We start from the raw sequence: 21,957 nt of genomic DNA, 5'->3' as shown, positions 1-21,957 counted from the left end.
CCTCACAGTAGTTCTTTATTCTATGACAGTGCGCACAGAGCATCCAAATGTGTGCAATTCACCTGGTAGGTGGCATGCGGCATCAAGAAGTGCCCTCGTGTCAGCGCACGAGACCTACATAACGCTGCTGACCGCTCGGGCGCTGTGAAAATACCTCGTGCATATGTTGCTTTTGCTCATGCATAACATGCATGACAAAAGCGGCTGATGTATTTTCATGCTAACTTTTGGCCATACTGCATGCGCATTTGAGCATAACGGCCCGTTCTTTAGTAAGATCTTGATGAGGGCTAGTTGGTTCATACTTAGAACTGAGGGGAAACAGCGCGAAAAAGACGAGGACACGAGGAAACAAATACCACAGACAAGCGCTGTGGCCCCGTTCTTTCTTCTCTCTTTTTCTTTTTCAAGACCCACGGGTGTAGGCGTGTGCTTGTCGCTGAAATTTATTGAATCCCGTTACAGCAGCGAGTGATTGGTTGATGGAGGGGAAGACACGACGCACGACTAATTAGCATGCGGTTTTATAAAAAGAAACTTTACTCTTTTTATTTCTGAAACATAGCTGGGTCTCGATGGGAGGCTTTGGCGGTTAAATGTCGCTTTAGTGAGGAGCTTTCACTGTGGTGAGCAGGGAGGTCCTAATAAGGTGGAGCTACTGCTTTCAGGCAGGCTTGAACCTTGAGCTGCGTCTGATCGTGTAACTGAAATATATTTCGGGACAACTCCAAAACACTCGCTGGTTTTCCAAAGCCCTCTGAGACAGCAGGCGCCGGAAGCGATGGGTAACGAAATTAATTAAGGGTGTTTTTAGACACTGCCTGACCATGGATCCCATGGAGTTTCACACTGATATAAACCGAAACAGGAACAGCCGGTGCATATGGCTAGATGTCTTACGACTGGACTTGCGGCTTTCTATCGTTGTTGTGTTTTGGAGAATCCATTATAAAAACGCGCGGTATTTTTACCATATTTTTACAGTTTCTACTAAACCGGCTAAACAGCGGCTTATCAGCCTGTATGCGTGGTATTATTAGAACGTTTTTTGGAATTCTCCCTAAAGTGCCGCAGGTGTCGGTCATTTAGTAGTGCTTATTTATGCACCTGCTGTTTGGGATCCTTTTTTCCGGAAAGAAAAAATGGACATGGAAACGCATCCAGATTTTGTTGATGAACTTGACGCTTTAATAAGCAGCACTGGGGGATTCCGCGACATCGTGCGCGAGGTTTATATGCTTTTTATGCCTGTAATGAGCCGGTTCGATGCCAGGTAGTGGTGATCCGTTCATAATGCACTCGTGTCTGTTTCCTTTGCAGCTGGGTGATACTAGCGTAATCTTAAAAAGTGACGCCAAGGAACTCGATTACGGTAATTCAATAATTCCCTCATTGTTCAGTGCATGATATTTTCATGTTTTGTTAATTCTGTCACTTTATGTATGCGCGTCATAGTTGAACCGATAACCCGTTACAAGCTCGTGCTTGCATGTAATATTTGTCCGTGCGATCCAGTAATAGGTGTCGATAAATGGTCAGGCACCATATCTATTATATTATCATACAAACATTTCATTCCTCGCCGTGTCAAGGTAATGTGATCTTGTGTCAAAGCGCGCAGTAAGAGCTAAACTTCTCAGTGGTGCCAGAGAAGTGGTCTGGGGTGGTAATTGGGATGTTTATTTTTATCATATTAAGGACTTGTATGAAAATGAACTGAAAGCCGCTTTGATCTTCAACTGCACCAGTGAATACCTCGGTTATCGTCGGCATGTTCGTCCTAGTTTTCAGTTCTAAAATTTCATTCTTGTCAGTATTGCCCAGCAAGTGCTTATGTTGACACCTGCTAGGTAACTATTAGTGCCATTAAGCCCCTCGATATTACCCATCTGCAACTGTGCTTTCAATGCACTGTGTATTTATAAATAGGAGTCATCATTTTTGGATTAGGCCCAACTACCTAATTTAATTATACTCCAAGGGAACTTTATTTAACACAGAAAGCCTGTGTTGCTGAAGCTGACAGAGACCAGCTTCAGCCACTTTTCTGCTGTTGTACGTACGTGCATCACCTGATCCACTTAGGTTGTAGGACATTGACAAGCACTTTTCTAAGCAAATAAAGGTGAGGACTGTTTTGTCAGTGCAAGTGAACAGTGCAATAATAAAACTTGAGCAAGTTGGTCTTACATACAAACAGAAAAAAAGAACCGTGGCAATTTAGCAGTAAATGCGAGAGAAATGCGTTAGGCATTGCACATACACACGAATACGTGCACAAACATATGCAGACATATACACACACTTCCAAGTTTTCCCTGTCTACCACGACCATATGACCAGCTTTCCACATGCCTTGCTGGTGAAGCAGCGCACTGACACGGACACAGTGAAGACAAACATGAAAAGACGACACTCGCTGCACTCGCAACTTAGGTAGTTGGGCCTAATCCAACACTTTACTGACATACGTTTTTTACCACTCCTAATGCTAATGCATTAAAATGTTGCAAAGAAATGTGTCCTGTTGATGTGTGCTTCTTCATCTGTGTTTCTTTCATGCCATGTTCTTTGTTGCTGAGATGAGCTCATTTACTCTGTGTTTCACATAACTTTAACCAACTTTTTAATTCTGTTCGACATCATGGTATGTCTTTTGTATTGCATTGCTTCTTTCGACACTCAAGTTACACTATTAGATGAGATCAATTACAATTACTCAATATAAGTACACGTCCAAGGTCGCAACCATTATTCAGAATGATGCATGCTTAAAATACCTGAAGTCATTTTTGTATACTTTGTCCATATTGTGTAGTATCTTAGCTAGTTAACTGAGTGCAGTGCACGAAATAATTCTAAGTTACTTGAAACGACTGTGAATAAAAGTACTGCCTGCTTAAAAAATTTGGTTAAAGTTATGCAATACATCCAGCATGTGCTCCAAGTGGAATAGGACCTGTTTCTATTTGTCACTATATCATTGCATCTAGCTGTGCCCCGCATAACCAAGCCAGCTCAAACATATTTGTGCTTTACAAAAAGACTGTTCATTGTTCAAATAATGTCCTTCGTCCTGAATTGTGCACAGGCCTGCTTTTTTGAGAACCAACATGGAATTTTGTATTCGAATGGTAATGTGTGCAATTAAAAATAAAAAGTGAATTTGAAAATACATAAAAAAAAAGAAATTGTAACTTATGTGTGAAAATAGTGTAATATGTCAACAGAAAAAAGAGTGCCCCATATTGATAATCTTTTCTCCAGAATAAACCCCTGCTGCCCTCTCCCCATCTGGAAACTAGGCTGCAATAAATTAATGAAGCTTGTAAATATCCCTAAAATATAGTGTTTGTCAAGCTTAAATACTACTTTTGAAGCGATTCGGAAGCATACAGATGAATATGGCAAATCAGTTCTGCAAAAGCCCACAAGGTGGAGGAAAGTACATGAAAGGGAAGGATTGGCATCTACCTGAATTATAGCACAAAGCTACGAAGGAAACCCATAGGGGTTTCTCAGAAAGAAAGCCTCGCAGTTAAAAGAACAATTCGTCCTAATCCAGGACTCAAACCCGGGACCAATGCCTTTATGGGCCGGTCACTCTACCATCTCTTTGTATTAAGTGGACATGCAATAATAAGCCATCATAATTACAAAAACTGTTACTGTTTTCCAATATAATTGCTAAGCTTTCTTTGTTCTTTTAATGCCGACCCAATAATTGCATTTACCAGATTGTTTAAAGCAGACTAGTGCCTGTGATGAACGGTAGTCGGTCACTTCCAAATTGCAGCAAAAGCATGGACCTTCAGCATGACAAGAAAAAATTGAAATATAATGCACCTCGCCTTGCTTCCCAACTCTATCGCCCCTGGCCATGGCATGCACTGCAATAGCGCACAATACAAACTAGCATGAAAAGCAGGGAGACGTCATCTCGAGCAGTTGAGATGTACTTTTGTGCTTGAGCCCAGGCATGCAATGCTGACAAACGGGCATACAAAACAAAGGAGAGTGGCGTTTTCTCAGGCGCCTGAGAGGTACTTCAGCATTCACTATAAGAGAGCATGCAGCAGCGTCATATAAATTCTATCTGAGATGCACTGCCGTAGATCACATGAAAATTATGACCATCATGCTATCCTCTTAATAACTGAGCATTTGTTATAACTGGAATAATAAGTGGGCTTGACTGTATAGCCTGTTGCCTTATCTCTTACATAGTACCATTAAAGGGGCCTTTAAGAAATGAGTAAATGATGATTAGATAAAATAACTAGAGGAAAATAATATTGTGGAATAGCATCCAGGAAAAACCTGATTTCTCCCCAAATGTTGGTTCAAAAAGTAGATCTCAAAATTTTATTTTCGAAATCTTGAAAAATATGAACACCATCAATAAAGGGCCCATTTACACGGAACCCAGCCAATAGACTTCATTGTGTAGCTTGTGATTAATGTTTGTTTCATAGCACAATATGTGATTTGCAACTTGTGTGAAGGCTTCCCTTATAAATGACATTAGTTGCGGTAGCTCATTCTTTAAAATATCCAAGCTTATCGTCCTGCCAGGTTCCTGATTAGTGAAGTTGCTGAAACTTCAATGCTTCTGTTCTGTATCATCCCCAAGCCATTAAATATTTTGTTTACCCTGTATTTTGAGAAATACATGTTCACTGTGTAAGATTTAACACCAATTGTGTTCTTACTTTATAAAGCAACTCGCAAAATTTATTGTATTTTTTATGGCTACCTGTAAATGGATGCCATCAAATGACATGGAAATTTTACAGCGAAGCTGTTTAGGGCTACTTTCCCCACTATCGTGTCCGCATGTAGAAAAAAATCCCGAAGATATTGCAATGCTGGGCCGACCTGCTGCAAAGGGGATGCAGGCGTTAAGCACTCCCCATGCTTGGGCCAATCCCGAAGATAGTGCAATGCAGGGCTGACCCGTGATGGAAGTGAAGCAGGCGTTAAACACTCCCCATACATGAGCTGATCCCAAAGATAGTGCAATACTGGGTCGACCCGTGGCAAAGGTGAAGCAAGCGTTAAGCACTCCTCGTATGTGGGCCGATCCCGAATATAGTGCAATGCCGGGCCAACCCGTGATGGAGGTGCAGTTCGCCATTACGAGTGCCCACATACACAGCTTCGCTGGCCATCCTTCACAGAGTATAAGGGCACTGTTTTTTTTTTTGTGAATGTGTGCTTAAATATTTTTGGTGAAAAGGATGTGCAATTCATATTAATTATACATTCATCTTGTTTCCATGCAATGCCAAGTTTGCACAGTTTTGTGTCATAAATTTCTTTTCTTACAGTTCATGCAAATGACCTACTTGTCATGCAAGCCGCTCTGCTCTCTTGTACAAATCGACATGATGACGTGAGCCTTACAGAAGACAGCTTTTCTAACCTTGGTTATGCACAAATTGTCATACATTGTGCTGAATCTGTAGATGAAGAATCTGGCCAGAATTGCCTTCTCAGTAGCCAGGGAAGGGTAAGCTCTTAAAAAATGATTTTCTCAAGAGCAGCTTTCTCTTTTAGCTTTCCAGTGTGTGTGACTCTTTTACTAAAATTAGTATTGTGGGGTGAGGTGTGGTAATTTGCTTGCAGCATAAAGTGATGAGTCTTTTTATGGCAATCTACTCTACTAGTTTTAGAGCGGAACTCTTAGGCGCCCGTCCCTGAGGCGAGCGTTGGTGGCGTAACTGAACGAATGAGCACAGCAAAAGATCAAAGAGTGATTGAATCTGGAGGGGGATATGAAGGAGGTGAGCCGTGAAGGGGCGGAGACCAATGAAAGTGGCCCCTTCATTGACGTGCCCGTGGGAAACCGGCCTCGTTTGCGTTTGTTTCGATTGTCATGATTTGCGATTGTTTTGTAATCTGATTGCCTGTGCAACGCGAATTGTGTAGTAGTTTTGGAAGCCACACGGCACCAGCGATTATATTGAAACCTTTGATGAGTCATGTATAAAAGCCGACACGCTTGACCCGCAGATCAGATTTTCGACGATCGCCGACTCTGCTACGTGTCTGTCTCAAATTCTTTGCCTCAATATATGGTGAAGTGAAAACACGTACAGAGCTGCACTAACATTTTGCATTATGGAGTATTGTAATCGTTGGTGAATTTTTTTTCTTGTACCTTGTGCAGTCAAAAGTGTACAGGTTATGGGATCTAAGAAAACATTGAATTTCCGAGAAGCTTGTAATCATAGCCAGTGAAACCGTACAATGTGTTGCTCACTATACTAGTAAAGACTGGAAATGCAAATACCAGTTTATGTGCTCATGTTGTGGAAATGTTCAGGTTTTTCTCAGATCCAGTGATCCTAAACTTTTTATGCCGAGTGTACATTCGAACACACGTGATATAAAACAGTTAGTATGCAGTGGAAATGGTAGCTATAAAAGTTTTGTAGAGCTTTTGAAGTTGCATGCAGAGCAGTAGTTAGCATCCTTTGCTCAGTATATAGAGAATATACGTCCTCTTCAGCCAGGAATCGATCGACTGTTGATAAATGTATGAAATTAACATAACTTTTGTCAAAGTGCAGGATACTCCATTGAAAGTAAGTAAAGGTAGTAGAATGAATCTTTGGGCTTCTTATGATGAGTCATCATAATTAGAGTATTTGAAATATCTAAATATTGTGCAGTCAGTCATGCTACGTTTCTTTATAAAATATATTTAAGCACCCGCTCGGAATATATGCACAAGATAATTATTGGCAGTGAAAATTACCAGAAAGAAAAAAAATCTGTTGCAATTGCTAGCGAACGTCCAATGTCAAACTTCTCATCAAAAACGGCATAGTGTCTTCCCCAAAGCACTCGTCTGTAGTGGCAGATTTCACTCAGAAGTAAAATGAAGGTACTTTAGATAAGCAGAATGTTCAGTTTACTAGAAGTTTAAAAGTTCCTGGTATATTCTTTGCCACCACTACACAGAAAAGGCAAAAATAAGTTGTGTCTACAAATGTGTAAGCCATGACTAAAGGGGATATAGAGAACCTTAATACCTTTTTTCTTGCACCAGCCTTGGCCTTTATTGTACAAGTTAAAGTAGAACTGTTTTATGCAGCAACAAAAGATAGTTAAATAAACATCTTCTAGAATAGCTGCTTTGTCTTGTTCACATTTTTATTACCTTGACAATCATATGGTTGGTTAGATGAAATAAATTAGTTTTTAACTTTGGTAGCAAGCATCACCAAAGGCAACAGAGCATCAAGAGTGTGGCAAAAATTGGACGACAGGATATGGAATTGAGTATCATATACAATGTTTGTAGTGCCTCTAAGTAGTGATTGTTGGCTTATGATGCGATATATCAGGCTTCTCATAAAGGCATGAAATTTTGTCACCTTCCTCTTCATAGTCAGTTCTTTTTTCCTCTCATAACATCGATAAAGCAACGAGATGTGAGGCTGCGTGACCAAAGAAATTTCTAGAAAACATTGCTATTGCTTTAGGTGAAATCTAGGTTTTGTATGTGTGTACAGAACATCCTAGGTAATGTGACTCAGAAAAATTTTCTGAAACACATTGTGATGTGTTTACAAGCACCAGCATGCATCATGTTAAGGAGCATTCTTTGGTACTAACTGACTGACTCTAGTAGCTCCCACTTGCAACAGCAGTATCAACAGTATCAACAGCAGTGCTTGGTTTCCAGTGGTTGTAGGTTCTAATGCCAGTAGTGTCCAATGCCAAATAGGTTTAACAGTGGCACCATGTGTGCACATATTTTTTTTGCTGTATAGGAAATAAACACAATGGTAGCACAGTAGCTTGATATGTGTTTTGGTGTGTTATTACTTTGGCAATAAGGAACGAAAATTGCTGCCACAGTGTCGTAGATATTTTGTGAAGCACTTTTAGCCTTCTGAAAGGAGGAACTCTAGTTCAATGGTTGGCTGGCTGCAAGGCATTTAAAGAGGGGATTACATTTATGGAGTAATCATGATTATAGGAGAATGCTTCACTTGCCACCTGTAAATATTGGGATGATTTCATTGAAAAGGGCTTTTAGCTGTCATTTCTGTCATACTTTTGTCTGTGGCTACCATGTTACTGCTCTCAGCTTAGTGTTACCATTCCTTTTCATTACTGCATCTAGCGCACAACACAAGACAAGGACAGAGTGAAAACCAACAAAGACAGGCACTATCTTTGTTCTTGTTTTGTGTGCTCGATGCAGTAATGGAACGCCAACATGCCCAAACTTATGTTATTTCATTCCTTTTCAGAAGGCAGCACTGACTCTGGTTGCACACATTAGTGCTGCATATGCATCAAAAGGAATTGCAATCAACTTTGCCAAAGTTCTTGCAAGTTGCGTAAGACTATTTTAACATGCATGTTTAATCTATTTGGTATTGTGAATTTGAAATTGCTTTAAAGCATATGCTGCTCCTTCTTCAGACTGTCGCCCCTTTGGAACTGCTGTGTCGTCTACATGCTGGTGGTGTCATGTGTATCAAAGACTACATTTCACTGTGAGTAGTTTAGGGAAATTCTGTCTGTTTCCTCAGCTTATCATTCTGTATGTGATTCGGCCTAACATCTCCACACCGTATCAGCAGTGCAGTTTTATTGCATGCATGTGCAATGGCATGGCAGTGTTTGAAGACAGTTACGAACCAATCGATGTGTGATAATGGCATGACTGATGAACTACCTAGTATTAGTTTGGAAAGGAGGAGGGGGAGGGTATTTGTTGACTGGCTGATGAGGTGTCTAGTTTGAAAACACAAGGGAAGTAATAATATGTCTGTTTAAGCAGTGAGCTCAGAATGTTGGTCATGAACTTGTATTGTCAGTTGCAGAAGCTTGTGTCTAGCTGTTGCCATCTTTATTACAGTAATGTCCAGAATCCTCAAGTAATTGCTGATTTGAGCAGAAGCCTGTTTGGCCTTTGTCAACTTCTTGATCAGAGTGAACCATCTGCATTCACATTCTCAGGTATGCTTGATCTGGGGAGATAAGCTCGTCACTTTTGTTTTTATTGTTACTCTTCTATGTTCTTTGCTGTTTTTTACAGTCTTTATGTGTGAACTAGTTTCCAGTGCTTATTCAGCATCAGACCACAATGATGCAAGTGCATCTGTGAGAAAGGTATGTTTGCTTTATTGTTCTCATGTTTTGTAAAGCATTCACTGGCAACCAGAAAAGCAAGCGAAATTGTTTTAGAGCTGACAGACACAAAAAAGGGCACAAGTCACACAAAGCACTTTATGTGTTCTGTGCCCTTTTATGTGTCCATCAGCGCTAAAACAATTTCACTATCGATAACCCACTCGCCCAAATCACCGTCTTGACAGAAAAGCCAGGCACATGCAGGGCACTTGTTAGATCTGCCATCTTTGGAATTGTATTTAAAAGGTGTGCTCTATCTGCATGTGTTTCTTTCTGTCTTGGGTCTTTTTTTTTTTTCATTTGTATGCAGCATTGAGCAAGTTTTCCTTTGTGTAACAATGTATATCCTTCATTGGTAAACTGATATAAGACACGGTCTGATATTTGAGTTTATGTTAACGTTGCCAAATGGCAAAAGTTAATCCTATGTTTTTTATTGTTGCATCCCTCATAGTCGGAGAATATTCTTTGAGTGCTAATCTATCGCTCATAATCTCATGGGCACGATTAAAACGTTCTAAACGTTTTAGCAATTTGCCACACTTTATACAGGCAATACTGAATGTTTTGCAAAAAGTTGCTGTCAGAATTTTTTCCTATATATGTTTGTTCCTAAACTTCTATCTGTAGTTCTTGATGAAAACCCTGCCATCAAAATATATGCCCTAGAAGGGTAAGCTATCACAGACAATTAATGTTTTCTAATATTTTTAATGCTGAATTTTTTTTACTTTGTTGTGCGATCTCTAAACCAATTTTTACTTTGCTTTAGATGCCTACTCATAATTTAAATTTGTAAGTCAATGTTTTAATTGATAAATGTAGTTGTTATAGGTGATCTGTTGTCTACAAAAAATTGTAATGTGATCCAAAGCTCTGACTTGGCAACAATTATGAGCTGGTACTCACAATGCATGTTTAGTCTTGAAGGTTTGCGTAGGCAGAATTTCAGTCATACAATTATGCTCACTGCTTGATCTTAATGTGAGAGACATTTGACTTCATAGCTTGAGTTGTCTGTTTTGTTAATGTAAGAGGTGTGCCTTTCCAAACAAGCCTTCAACATTTTAATTTATTTGCAACGTTTTATGTCATGATCTCCTGTAGGTGTTACATTTTATTAGTTCTTTTTTAAATTATAGTGAATTTAACCTACGTGTTGACAGGGATGCTTTTGTTCTAGGTTTGCCAGACCATCTTGGGAACTCTCCTGCAGCGTGAGTGGTTTTCATTAGTTAGGTATAAAAATTAGGCTGTAGCAATAAAGTGGAATAATAGGGATGTTGTCATCTACCAGAAAAATACTGAGGGCCCTGTTGTTTTTTGAAGTTTCTTCTTACGAGGAAGAAGACAATAGGGGAACCAACATGCAGGAGCTACAAAACGCTTTTTTAATGGAGGTATTTTGCGAGGGAATAACCCATTAATACCCGAGAAAAATCTGCCAGTTAAATTTTGTTGATTTTTGTTACCAGATGATTTTTTTCACACTCCAACTGCATTGTCAAAGTTTCATGAGTTGCGCTTTATTCTTTGAAACACTAACGACAGCGTGCTTTATAAAGTACCCTGAAACTTTATCGGAGCAATACGTGATGCAGGTCATCAAATGTATATGCTATATTTTGGAGCTTCCTAAAGCGGATAGGCTTGTAGCTAAGAGTAAACGAAACTTTACACAAGCCTGCATAACCTCTCGGCAGCAAAACTAGCATTTTAGTGAGAAATATTCTTTGCTGGGAGGTGTTTTTACTATTCAAGTGTGTAGCATGACTTCATCAAGTGATGGGGAAGGACTTTTATGTTGTTTTCAGAGGTGCACACAATGGAAACATATTATTGATGCAGGTCTAGACGTGATATCCTATGATGAATGCTGGCATTCAAGACTAAAGCATTCAGCATTTGGTTCAGCGGTAGTTAAACATACAACTGACTTTTGGCATCTCCTCCATTGACAGTCGGTTCCTGCATTACAACCCTGTTGTATGTTGTATGATTTACTCATTGACATTTTAGTTAGAATTTTCTGTCCTTTTCAAGAGATGGGGTCTACGTCTGGTTCCCCAGTGTGGGTTGCCCTACTTCTACTACCCCTCTCGATTGGCATAGGAATAACGTTGTCCTTGTTGTTTTCTGTTTCGCCCCACCTATTTTTCAATTTGTAATAAAATTCTGCATTAATTATCTGTCTTTTTAAACAATCTTCATATCATATCTAAATAGTTTTCATTTATCTAAATTTACTGTAACACTGCTTGCTATTTTATTGACTGAGCTGACAAGAGCATCTTCATCTTTGTCGGTAGCAAGAAAGGAACCAGGAGGAATAATAGCAGTGTTGATATAATCCTTAATATACTTTTACCTGCAACCGTCTCTGAAGTTTTTGTAGCCAGAAAAAAAAAATATTCTATCGAAATACAGGTAAAAAAAACCTTGTGTGTGCTTTGAAAACAAGCGCACCACTGTAGCGAACACATAGGCCCAGTGTACTTTACAAAGTACACCTGAATTCATTCTCTTGTGAAGCTATAAATATGTATTGTATATGTAATGTCATGCATTCATTGTTTATGCCATTCTTTTCTAAGACTTACTCACCAACTTCAACTTCGAGAAGTATATGCTATGCTTGACAAAAAATAAAGAAACTGCATGTACAGCAGTACCTGCTATGTTCAGCAGTTCTCCAAGTTTGGCGATGAGTAGATCAAATACATCATGCAGCTGACAAAAAACTACAATGTGGCCATCTTGGCGGGAGCATTCTTAGCAATATAGAATACTAAGGAACACAATACGTTTCTTCTTTAATTATTTACAAATGAAAATGGTGCAATACTTTAAAGGCATGCTGGGCCCTAATGGGACACCTAGGATGATCACAGCTCCTTAAACACACTTAAGTGTGAAAGAAAGATGTCGTCATGCAATACCACTGCAACATATCCACACTGTCTTGTTTTCTGCTATCACTGCTGGGGCATCCCATCTCTTTAAAGGGCTAGTTTAGAACACAGCCTTTAAAAGGGATATACAGTGATTTTGAGCAACTGCCTTAAAAGATTTGCATGACATTGTAGGTATTTTTTGTGCTAGGAATTTTATTTGTACTCAAGCTTTGTCTAAGGGGATAGTTTCTACTTATCAGCTTAGTTGTGCTCTGTATGACCTAATGAAGTTTTAAATAATTACGTAAAACAAGTCATATTTCATATGTGTGCTGTACATGGTATTCTTGTGCTGAGTCGTGCTGTCTGAGATGGTCAACCAAATTACAAATTCCAAGATGCTCATGTAAGATGAATTCATATTTTGCTCTGCTGTCTTTTGCACTGCTGACCTGACGTTGAACTTTAATATTGACCACTAAAAATCTTTTGTTTGATCGTCCCTGTGGTGCTTCCATTGCTCTTGTTGCAGGACTTCTCAAGGCTAATGAAGAAGGGCAACCCATAACCTGGTAACATGAATGATAAATAGCACAACACTTTGGCTTCTCTTTTTTTTCTTTTCAATGCTAATGTTTAAAATTTTTTTCAGTGGGGATCTCCTGGGACCTTTGTTGCAGAGTCCACTTGTACAACAGACTGCTGTCCTCTCTTATGCCCAAGAGCTGTTGTCTTGTATCTTGGCATACAATCCAGTATACAAAGGTGAGCTGATTCTATACTAGATAGGGAATTTGACCTCTCAATTGTTGAACATCTTCTACTCAGTTACTCAAGCGATGTCAAGCCACCATAACTGGACTTACAAGAAATGTTCCCTGTGGCTTCTTGGAATATTCCAGAAGGTGTTGTATTCTTTTTTATTTTGTAATGTGACTACTGCTTTAACTGGCTGCATTTATTGTTTCTCTTATATGATAGAATGTTGAGATAGATGAAGGAATATACAGCTTCAATGCACCATCCAAAGGCTTATAAGTGCAATAGCATATATTGACTTCGATGCCACCTTTGCTGATAACATCTGCTTGCCACATATTCATTATTAATTATGCCACTGCTAGTTTCAGAAACTCTGATGTTTCAAGGCAGAACGTTGAGCTAAATGAAAGAATCTGCAGCCTTTCTGCAGCATCCTTATGGTTATAAATGATTCCTTATGCTTTAAAGGCCAACTGCAACAAAATTTTGGACCACATAGAAATCCTAGTTTAATATAACATAATTATAGAGGAGCCTTCGTGTAAAATTTTATGTTTCAATTACCAGTGGAAATTTCATTAAAAGCTTGCAAAAAAAAAAAACTTGTTGATACTGAAATTAAATAAAGAAACACCGCCATTACCCCTCGCTGGAAGTGCTGCATGACCAAATGCATGACCTCGGCATGACCACCGCAATATCAAAGGCCATGCTGCTGCCTAACATAAATACTGCGGCCACCACAGGGTGCTGCGACCAGCCCTCTTCCTGTGTCAGACGCTCAGACTACCCCGTGCTCTGATTAATCTCTGTGGTTCTCCAGGCATGGCTACGCGTGCCAGCCCGAGCGCTCAGGCTGGCTCATGTAGCTGGTTTTGGCTGGCTCACGCGCCATGACTGCCTGTGGCTTGCTGGAAAATCTCGGACATGGCATGCTGGGACTTAAGTTACAGTTACACCACTAGGTGCATGCATCGTATGCTTAGGTGCTGTTTAAAGGCTGCCAACAGAAAAACTACAACTACCAGCTCTGCTGCTTTGCCAAGGTTTGTTCAGTGGTGTTTACTACTCATAACAAATTTAGTTAACATGAAATTTCGTTGCAGTTGTCCTTTAACTAGCTTCAAAAACAGTGATGTTTTAGGTTCTTCTGACTCAAGAAGTGCATGTGTATTGTGTAGAACTGAAATCTGCTTTTTTTGAACAGCAGTCAAGTTTGACATGACCTGTAATAGGTCATGTGGATCATGGCACTGCAGTGTGCTGTTAACTAGTTTATATAGATGAGACTGAAAATTCAAGATTCTTGTATACTTAGCCTAGATGTTTCTCTTCTCTTGTGACAGCAGTTAAGAGCCTGAAGCATGGTTTGCTGTGTTTATCTGTCTATCCCTCTATTCCATTACACTGTAGCATGCATTGCCATAGCATGAGCCATGCATAATTTAATTAGTACAGGATACGAATAACATATAAGCAATCTTTTACTGCTACAACAGTTAAGAGCTCGAAACCTTGTTTGCTCCATCACTCCATTTGTGTGTTTGTTATGTCGCAGTGTGCAATACTGTGATGTTTTGTTGCTGTTGCTGTCATCACTTTGTCATCATGCCATTGTCATCATCGTCAAGGTGTTGGGCCAGGGTCGTCATTACCATTGTCATGTTTGTTGGTGTCGTTGTTGTTGCGTACAGATGGGGGGAACTCACATAGAATTACCGGTGTTTTCACAAAGTTGTGCTCATTGGGAACCATCTAGAGTAGCTGCTGTCGCAGTAAATGAATTCACAGCTGCAGGAACCACTGAACTCTGCTGATTTTGGGTAAATGGATCTAAAAATTGGCATGTGAAATAAAGGAAAATAGTTTAATGGCAGGTATGTGTTCCAAAACAGTTTCTTGATGTATTGATGGATTTTACTAAAAGTTGTGCTGCTTATATATTTTGACATTTCGGTTTCAAATATGCCATCAACTTTTTTTCTTCCTTCTTTTGACATCCAAAGACCTATCGACTGTCATGCAAGTGAGATTTTTCTAAGAACTAGGTGTTGTGGCAAAAGTTCATTAGTCAAAAGAAGTGTGGGGGGGGGGGGGGTGTTATCAGCAAAACAATAAAGCAAGAATGACTGTTCTAAATCAGGGTTGCACAACTCAAAGCCAGCAAACGCCAGCTTCTCTGAGAGCCACATGGGCCACAATTTATTGGGAAGCATGACACCTCGTTCTTGCTAGAAAGCAGTCTGTGTTTGGGGTCATCACACTCATTGCTGACCTCAGCATGCCTTGTCACATTGGTCAATTAAGACTGAAGGTGACTTTTGTTATGAGTCGTCAAGAAGAACGTTTGGCCACAGACATGTATAAGTGCTTCTGAAGAGAGATGACAGTTTCAAGACATTGTTAGCTATGTTTCCGTATTTTATATAAGGTTACATAAGATTTTATAAAACCAAAGGAGACACTCCTGTTGCATGACATTTAGCTTTGTTGAACACTGCAGCTACACAGTGCATATATGGAGCCCATCAACCAGCGATCTTTCGGGATCACCAAAAAATGGCCGCAAAATGCCATGGCATGGCAGTGCCAGCAGGTAGCCAAAAAACTAGGAGTCTTTGTAACTGGATGTAGGTGGTGTTTTGAAACTGGGAGAAAGAAATGTGAATGTGGCATTGGTAATGACGTAGTGTCCGCTTGTCATTTAGAGTAGTTTAGATGAGAACATGGTGAGAAGAAGAGACCACTTGCAGGAAGAGACACGAAAGAGCGGGAGAAACGAGTAGCGGCCGCATTCTTGATCATCTAATTCCTGTAACTCTGCTTTTATGGCATCATTTCAAAAAATTCTTGCGGCTGCATGTTCGTTGTAGACTCGTACACAACTGTCGCTATATAACAAATCTTTTACCTCGTGTAAACCTTAAAATCATGTAGGATGATTTATCTGCTTGTCATTAGAGCACATTCTAAATTTCACCCCCCTGGCACAAACAGAAAAAAGTTATGATTATCATATTGAGCAGTTGAGTGTGTCAACTTGGGAAAACTGTCATTTCAAATAGAATAGAAATATAATAATTATTTTCAAATGGATGCCTTCTAGGTGGTATATAATGCCGGATAGGGGCAGCCACTTCAAAAAAAAAATTTTTTTTTGATGCTGTTGCTGTAAAAGTTCTGCCACTTGAAAATCAAGTTTGTTTTTTGTGCTGTCATTGTATGTCGAATGGCAAGTCTGTCATTTTCATCATGTTAGCAGAAATTTAGAAACCTAAAAAGTACCTTATCTTGTTCCCAACAAAATTTCACTCTAGAAACCACAATGAAAGCAGCCTTTGGCAAATGTGCCTCAACATGATAATTTTCCTAAAAAAGGTGCTTTGCCAAAAAATGAAAACTGAAAAAAATCAAAAGATCCAGAACATGTTGCTTTACTTTATGGTGAATAGCGATCGATCAAAGGCCGTTACTGCATAAATTGGGCCCCTTTCTTCAACATTACCCTGCTTGGCAAGAATCGCTTCAAGTTGTCTTCTGTTTTTATGTTTTGTTTTTCAGCTTTAGGGTTGTCAAGCACGCTTGTCCGTTCTAATGAAATTATTCCCTTAGTTGCTTGCTTGACTTGCTTTGTCATCTGATCTAAACCATTCAGTTCCAGCTCATGCAACAATCTCTTGATGCTGCATGCACCCTCATTAAACTCAAGTACAGCTGATGCTCCAAAGCTGCTGTAGTCTCCACTGTTCTCAGGAATGCAAACTCTGTCTATGGGCACCTCTTCTACACTAATGCATTGAACGATTCATTTGCATTTTGTGTCTACATCTTCGAACATCGTGCAAGGAGAACAGCCTGTTGTATAGACACACTACCTCTTTTGCATGTCTCTACTTAAGGGTGGATGGTGGTTTCTTGGAACGAACGGCTTCTTGGCATCAACCGGGGCTTTATGCCAATTGTAATTCGAGAGTTCACCTATTGTAATTCAATCATAGCCTGCCAATCTTAGTTTCAGTGTTGGTTTTTCAATCAATCCAGACTTGCTGTGAATGAAAATATATCATTTTTGGCTGCCTTTCTGCTAAACAGAGTTTCAGGTTCGGTTTGCTATTCATTCCAGCTCGCTGCAGCACAAAATATTACTTGTTTCTGGCACTTTTCCTGTGTGTTGTGCTGAAGCCACAATAAGTCTCTCATGGCTAAAAAGTGCAAAGAACTATCTTTCGAAAGAGGGCAATCATTCTGCATTTAGTTTCTTTTGTGTTCTGCAACCATCTTTTCACAACAGCGTTCACAAGCATTTTCAATGCAAGCGTGCACCACCGTCATGTGTGAAAAAAGCTACATTTCTTCTTTCCTACAGTGCACATACCAACCAAATTTGGTGAGAAGCTTCGTAATTAGTTGAGGAATGCAAAACAACTTAAATCTAAAAATTGCATATTTTGGGTGATTTTAGCCCCGCATCCCTCTTTCAGATGTGTTGATGAAGTGCATGATGTTCTTTATGTTCTCATATACATAACAGTATACAAACCCTCAAATGACGTCATGGGCCCCAATGTTACTTCATTCAAATAACCTTAATTTATGCTTACAGTTCATTACTGTGTAAGAAAGTACCTATTTGTGAATATTAAAAATTCAAATTAACACGCCAAAGCTGAAGCATCGATTCACAGCTGCTGCCTGCGATGATTTCAGCTGAAGCATATGTGCAAGCGTGTGTTCGGTTCAGTTATGGATGCTGTGCCAATAATGCGGTCTTGCCGTAGGTACCGTGAAAAACACATTCAGCGTTCTTATCCGTCTTTATCCGCACACACTGCAGCATCACTTTTTTTTTTAATGTGCTTAGTGCTGTTGCCAGTTAATGTTGGGTAGTGTGTTTGGCGGCAAAAATGTTTTTCTTAGCGTATGGTGATGTGTTGATTACAGCACCCAGCACATCACAGAAGTGTGACCTCAGCTGCAGGCTGCTAAAAAATTTGCTCATGGGCTGCATGTATGTTGTCCAGCCCTATTCTAGATGAACGGGAACCAAAGTTTTAGCACGGCAAATTTATGTGAAGGAGACGGAGGCAGACATCTGGGACAGATTATTTACTTTTTCGCAGTTTTTCTTATAGTAATTAATTACAAATATACTGTCATCAGAGCAGTGTTAACGGGCAGTTCACAAATCCCTCTGCCATACCGCACATTTCTGTGATCGTTGAGGAATTTTTATGCGACAGGTGACGCTAGGTACAGTAGATATGAAAAACTACATTCGGTAAATAATACCTAGAATAAAACCGCAGCATTCTTATAAAGATTGCGAGGAAGAAGCAAAAAAAAAATACATAGAACACAAGCACACAAACAGAAAAAGCATGGACCAAGGCAATATTGCTACGGACCAGTATTCCCAATGTCCAAGGACGAATAGGCCAGTGGTGCAAAAACAACGATGACAATTTGCGGCTAGCGCGAGATGTTGCCTTTTGACCAAGTGCAGCGTATCGATCTGTAAATATACTTGTATATATAGCGTCGCCTCTCCGTCTTCCCACGTAACATATTTGGTGGAGGTGGATGTACCTCATCACGGAGCTTCATAGTGGATGGTATGTCGAGCCTTCAGTCAGGGCTCCCGGAGACGACAGCTCAACTCAACCGGCTCTGACACCTGCTGCCACTCCGACGTACCTACATCGCACTCTCCACTCCCCATGATCCTGGCGTATTCTCAAGAAAAGATGGGGAAGACGTTGAGGACTGGACCAGCCTGTACGAATGTGTCAGCGCCAATAACAGGTGGGACCCTACTACCATGCTTGCCAATGTAGTATTTTACCTCGGTAGGACACCTCGAGTATGGTTTAGAACACATGAAGACAAGCTCATCAGTTAGGATACGCCTAAACAAAAGCTGCATGACTTGTTTGGCAGTCCTTACGGTCGCCAACTTGCCGCAAAGAAGGCATTATCCAGCCCAGTGCAGACGTCAACAGAGCCCTACGTCATGCTCATTCAAGACGTGTTGGCTCTGTGCCGCAAAGTTTATGCACATGTGACTGAGCCAGACAAGGTTTCTCACATTCTGAAAGGTATTGCCAATGATGCCTTCAACTTGCTGGTCTTCAACATTGTGGCAATGGTGAACGCAGTTATCAAAGAGTGCTGCCACCAGGAACTCACGAAAAGCCGACGTATCGACCAACAATTTGCTCGCCTACTAAACACCGCAGTGACATCTTCCTGTGCCGACGTTCCCCGTTCAAACAACACTGGCTATGTTACTCGAATCGTCTGACGAGAGATTGAGGGGGCCTATCCGGCTGCCTTCGAATCCAGCTCACTCAACACACCTGCAGTCACAGTTTCCCTGATTCCGGCAGTCGTACGCCAAGAGTTCACCAACATGGGTCTTCGCTCCGTGTGTTCAGCCCATCGCCCTGACTCCCGCCCGGATAATTCGATTACACCCCGTCGCACCATCTTATTATTCACCACATTTCTGCAACCCGTCTGAATGGCGCACTGCTGACAACAAGCCCATTTGTTTTCACTGCTGTCGAATCGGGTACATTTCTCGCCAATGTTGCAGTTGCTGGAGTTCCCCGGCCCAGATCACCTATACCGGTTCCTCTCGCCTAAGCTGCTCTTTTCGTCCCTATGCTGCACGGTCCGACAATGCTGCCATTGGACTTCCTGCACAAAACCGCCCCTATTCATGGTCGCCTTCGCCCCAATGTGTCAATCTCGCTCACCCCAGCCCCGTCGCTTATACTTCCTGAATCCCTACGGATGCTTGCAGCCAGAAAACTAGACAATGCGGTGCCTCAAGGTGACGCTGCATTGCGCCCAAGGCACCCAAATCCTCTACTGACACTGCCAACTCATATGAACCTGCTTGACGTGCAAGTCGACGGTGTTCTTGTATCTGCTCTTATAGACACTGGTGCGCATTTATCTGTTATGAGCGCTGCCCTTTGGAACCGCCTGAAGAAATTAATAACACCCGCCCCGACACCTGTTGTCTGCGCCGCCGACGGCAGAGCAGCTCCCATAATTGGTATGCGTGTTGCCCGAGTCTCCGTTGCTGATCGCTCTACAATCCTTCTGTTCGCCACCATCACCCACTATCCCCACGGTATTATTTTCAGCCTGGACTTCCTCTCCGCGCATTCTGCTCTGATAGACTGTTCAGCCCATACTCTCCGCCTTGACCCGCCTCTCCTGGACCCCGCTGAACCACACCCCAGTCACCTCAGTTCTGCAGATTTTTGTTCGCTTGCCAGCTTTGGCACTGACTTATGTTGACTTTGTGTCATCCCCGCCTGTGCCTGATGGTCATCACATTGCGACTCCCATGCAAGATGTTCTCCTTGCACACGATATCATGGTACCTCATACAGTTTTATATATTACAACCAATTGCGTCTGCCTGCCAGTTGTCAATTTTGGCTTGACGACACAAGTGCTACTACATGTGATGTCTCTGGCCCAGCTTTGCATCTTCACGGATCACGCAGTAGCATCTGTTGTAGTAGACGACAGTTCAACCGACCCGTACCCTAGCACTGCACTCTGCAACTTGCACTATTGCCGACTTGCAGAGAATGATAGTGCTCAACTTGCTGTCCGAGCACGCTCATGATGTCTACCGCGTTCTGTTTCTACAACGCAATATTTTTTGCTTTAATGATTGTCCTTTGACCCAAACAACAGCTGTTAGACATCGCATAAACACCGGCGATGTCCCTCCTATTCACTGTCGCCCGTACTGAGTATCGCCGGCTGAGTGTCAAGTTATCAACCAAGAAGTCCGCAAAATACTTACCAAGAACATTATTGAACCTTTGTGTAGTCCTTGGGCGTCACCTGTTGTCCTGGTGAAAAAGAAAGATGGCTCATGGCGATTTTGTGTGGATTATTGGCACCTTAATAGAGTAGTAAAAAAGGACGTGTATCCCCTACCTCGCATTGGTGACACCCTCAACTGCCTCCACGGTGCTCGCTATTTCTGTTGTATCGACCTCCACTCCGGCTACTGGCAGATTGCCGTGGACGATCTAGACTGTGAAAAGACCGTCTTTGTAACACCCGATGGTCTTTATCATTTCAAAGTGGTGCTGTTTGATCTATGTAATGCTCCAGCCTCATTTGAGCGCATGATGGACTCCCTTCTTCACGGTTTAAAGTGGTCCACATGCCTGTGCTACTTAGACAACATTATAGTAGTCTCCCCCACATTCGCCTTTCACTTCGAGCACCTCTCAGCAGTTCTAGATATTTTTTGTCGAGCTGGTCTGCAGCTAAATGCATCAGAATGCCACAGATTACTGTGCTTGGACACCTCATTGATGTGAACGGAGGGCGACCAGACCTGCGTAAAATTCATGCTGTTATGCACTTCCCTGTTCCCAAATGTGTCAAGGATGTGCGCAGCTTTATCGGTCTCTGCTTGTACTTTCGCCACTTTGGGAAAAATTTTGTGGTCATCGCACGTCCTCTTACCAAGCTTTGAAGAAAGACGCCCCTTTCAAGTGAGGAATAACAAAGCCTCTGCATTCTGGCATCCAATCGACCTTCTCACCATGCTGCCCGTTCTGGCCCATTTTGATCCTTCTACCCCTACCACAGTCTGTACCGATGCCAGTGGCGACAGAATTGGCACAGTACTAGCACAACGTCAGTGCAGCAACGACCATGTTATCGCTTATGCCGGCAGGCTCCTCTTAACCTCCGAGCGCAACTATTCCATCACTGAGCGTGAGTGCCTGGCCCTAGTGTGGGCGGTTGCGAAGTTCCGCCCATACTTATAAGGCCAACCCTTTTCGGTTGTCACAGACCATCATGCGCTTTGCTGGTTGTGCTTGCTAAAAGATCCTACAGGATGGCTTGGTCGCTGGGCGTTACGTCTACAAGAATATTCGCATTCTGTCATCTACAAATCTGGCCATCTCCACAAGGACGCTGACTGCCTGTCCTGCTACCCGGTTGGCCAGCCTGACGCCGCTGACAGTAGCACCGCCAACGGCATTTTCTCTGTGTCCATCTTCGCTAACAACGTCGATGAGCAGCACCAGGACCCATTGCTACGAGCACTCATCAAGTGTCTGCATTCTTCACCAACCGACGCCTCTGTTTG

At 41.5% G+C, this 21,957-nt stretch overlaps 1 protein-coding gene across 2 annotated transcripts in view; it reads left to right on the top strand.

Moving 5' to 3' along the window:
• The first annotated feature begins 933 nt into the window (after window positions 1–933).
• Window positions 934–21,957, top strand: part of LOC135903144 (Fanconi anemia group A protein homolog) — an 88,694-nt gene continuing 67,670 nt past the window's right edge. For both annotated transcript variants that reach the window (XM_065433549.1, XM_070530716.1), the window contains exons 1-11: window positions 934–1,229; window positions 1,321–1,372; window positions 5,331–5,512; window positions 8,271–8,360; window positions 8,446–8,519; window positions 8,885–8,985; window positions 9,065–9,138; window positions 10,343–10,376; window positions 12,586–12,625; window positions 12,706–12,818; window positions 12,882–12,958. In XM_065433549.1, the coding sequence (XP_065289621.1) occupies window positions 1,143–1,229; window positions 1,321–1,372; window positions 5,331–5,512; window positions 8,271–8,360; window positions 8,446–8,519; window positions 8,885–8,985; window positions 9,065–9,138; window positions 10,343–10,376; window positions 12,586–12,625; window positions 12,706–12,818; window positions 12,882–12,958 (924 nt within the window). In that variant the 5' untranslated portion in view covers window positions 934–1,142. The remainder of the gene's footprint in view (window positions 1,230–1,320; window positions 1,373–5,330; window positions 5,513–8,270; window positions 8,361–8,445; window positions 8,520–8,884; window positions 8,986–9,064; window positions 9,139–10,342; window positions 10,377–12,585; window positions 12,626–12,705; window positions 12,819–12,881; window positions 12,959–21,957) is intronic.

Source organism: Dermacentor albipictus, chromosome 1 (assembly GCF_038994185.2).
Source record: "Dermacentor albipictus isolate Rhodes 1998 colony chromosome 1, USDA_Dalb.pri_finalv2, whole genome shotgun sequence".
Taxonomy (NCBI): Eukaryota; Metazoa; Arthropoda; class Arachnida; order Ixodida; family Ixodidae; genus Dermacentor; species Dermacentor albipictus.
This window is presented reverse-complemented; position numbering and strand designations above follow the sequence as displayed.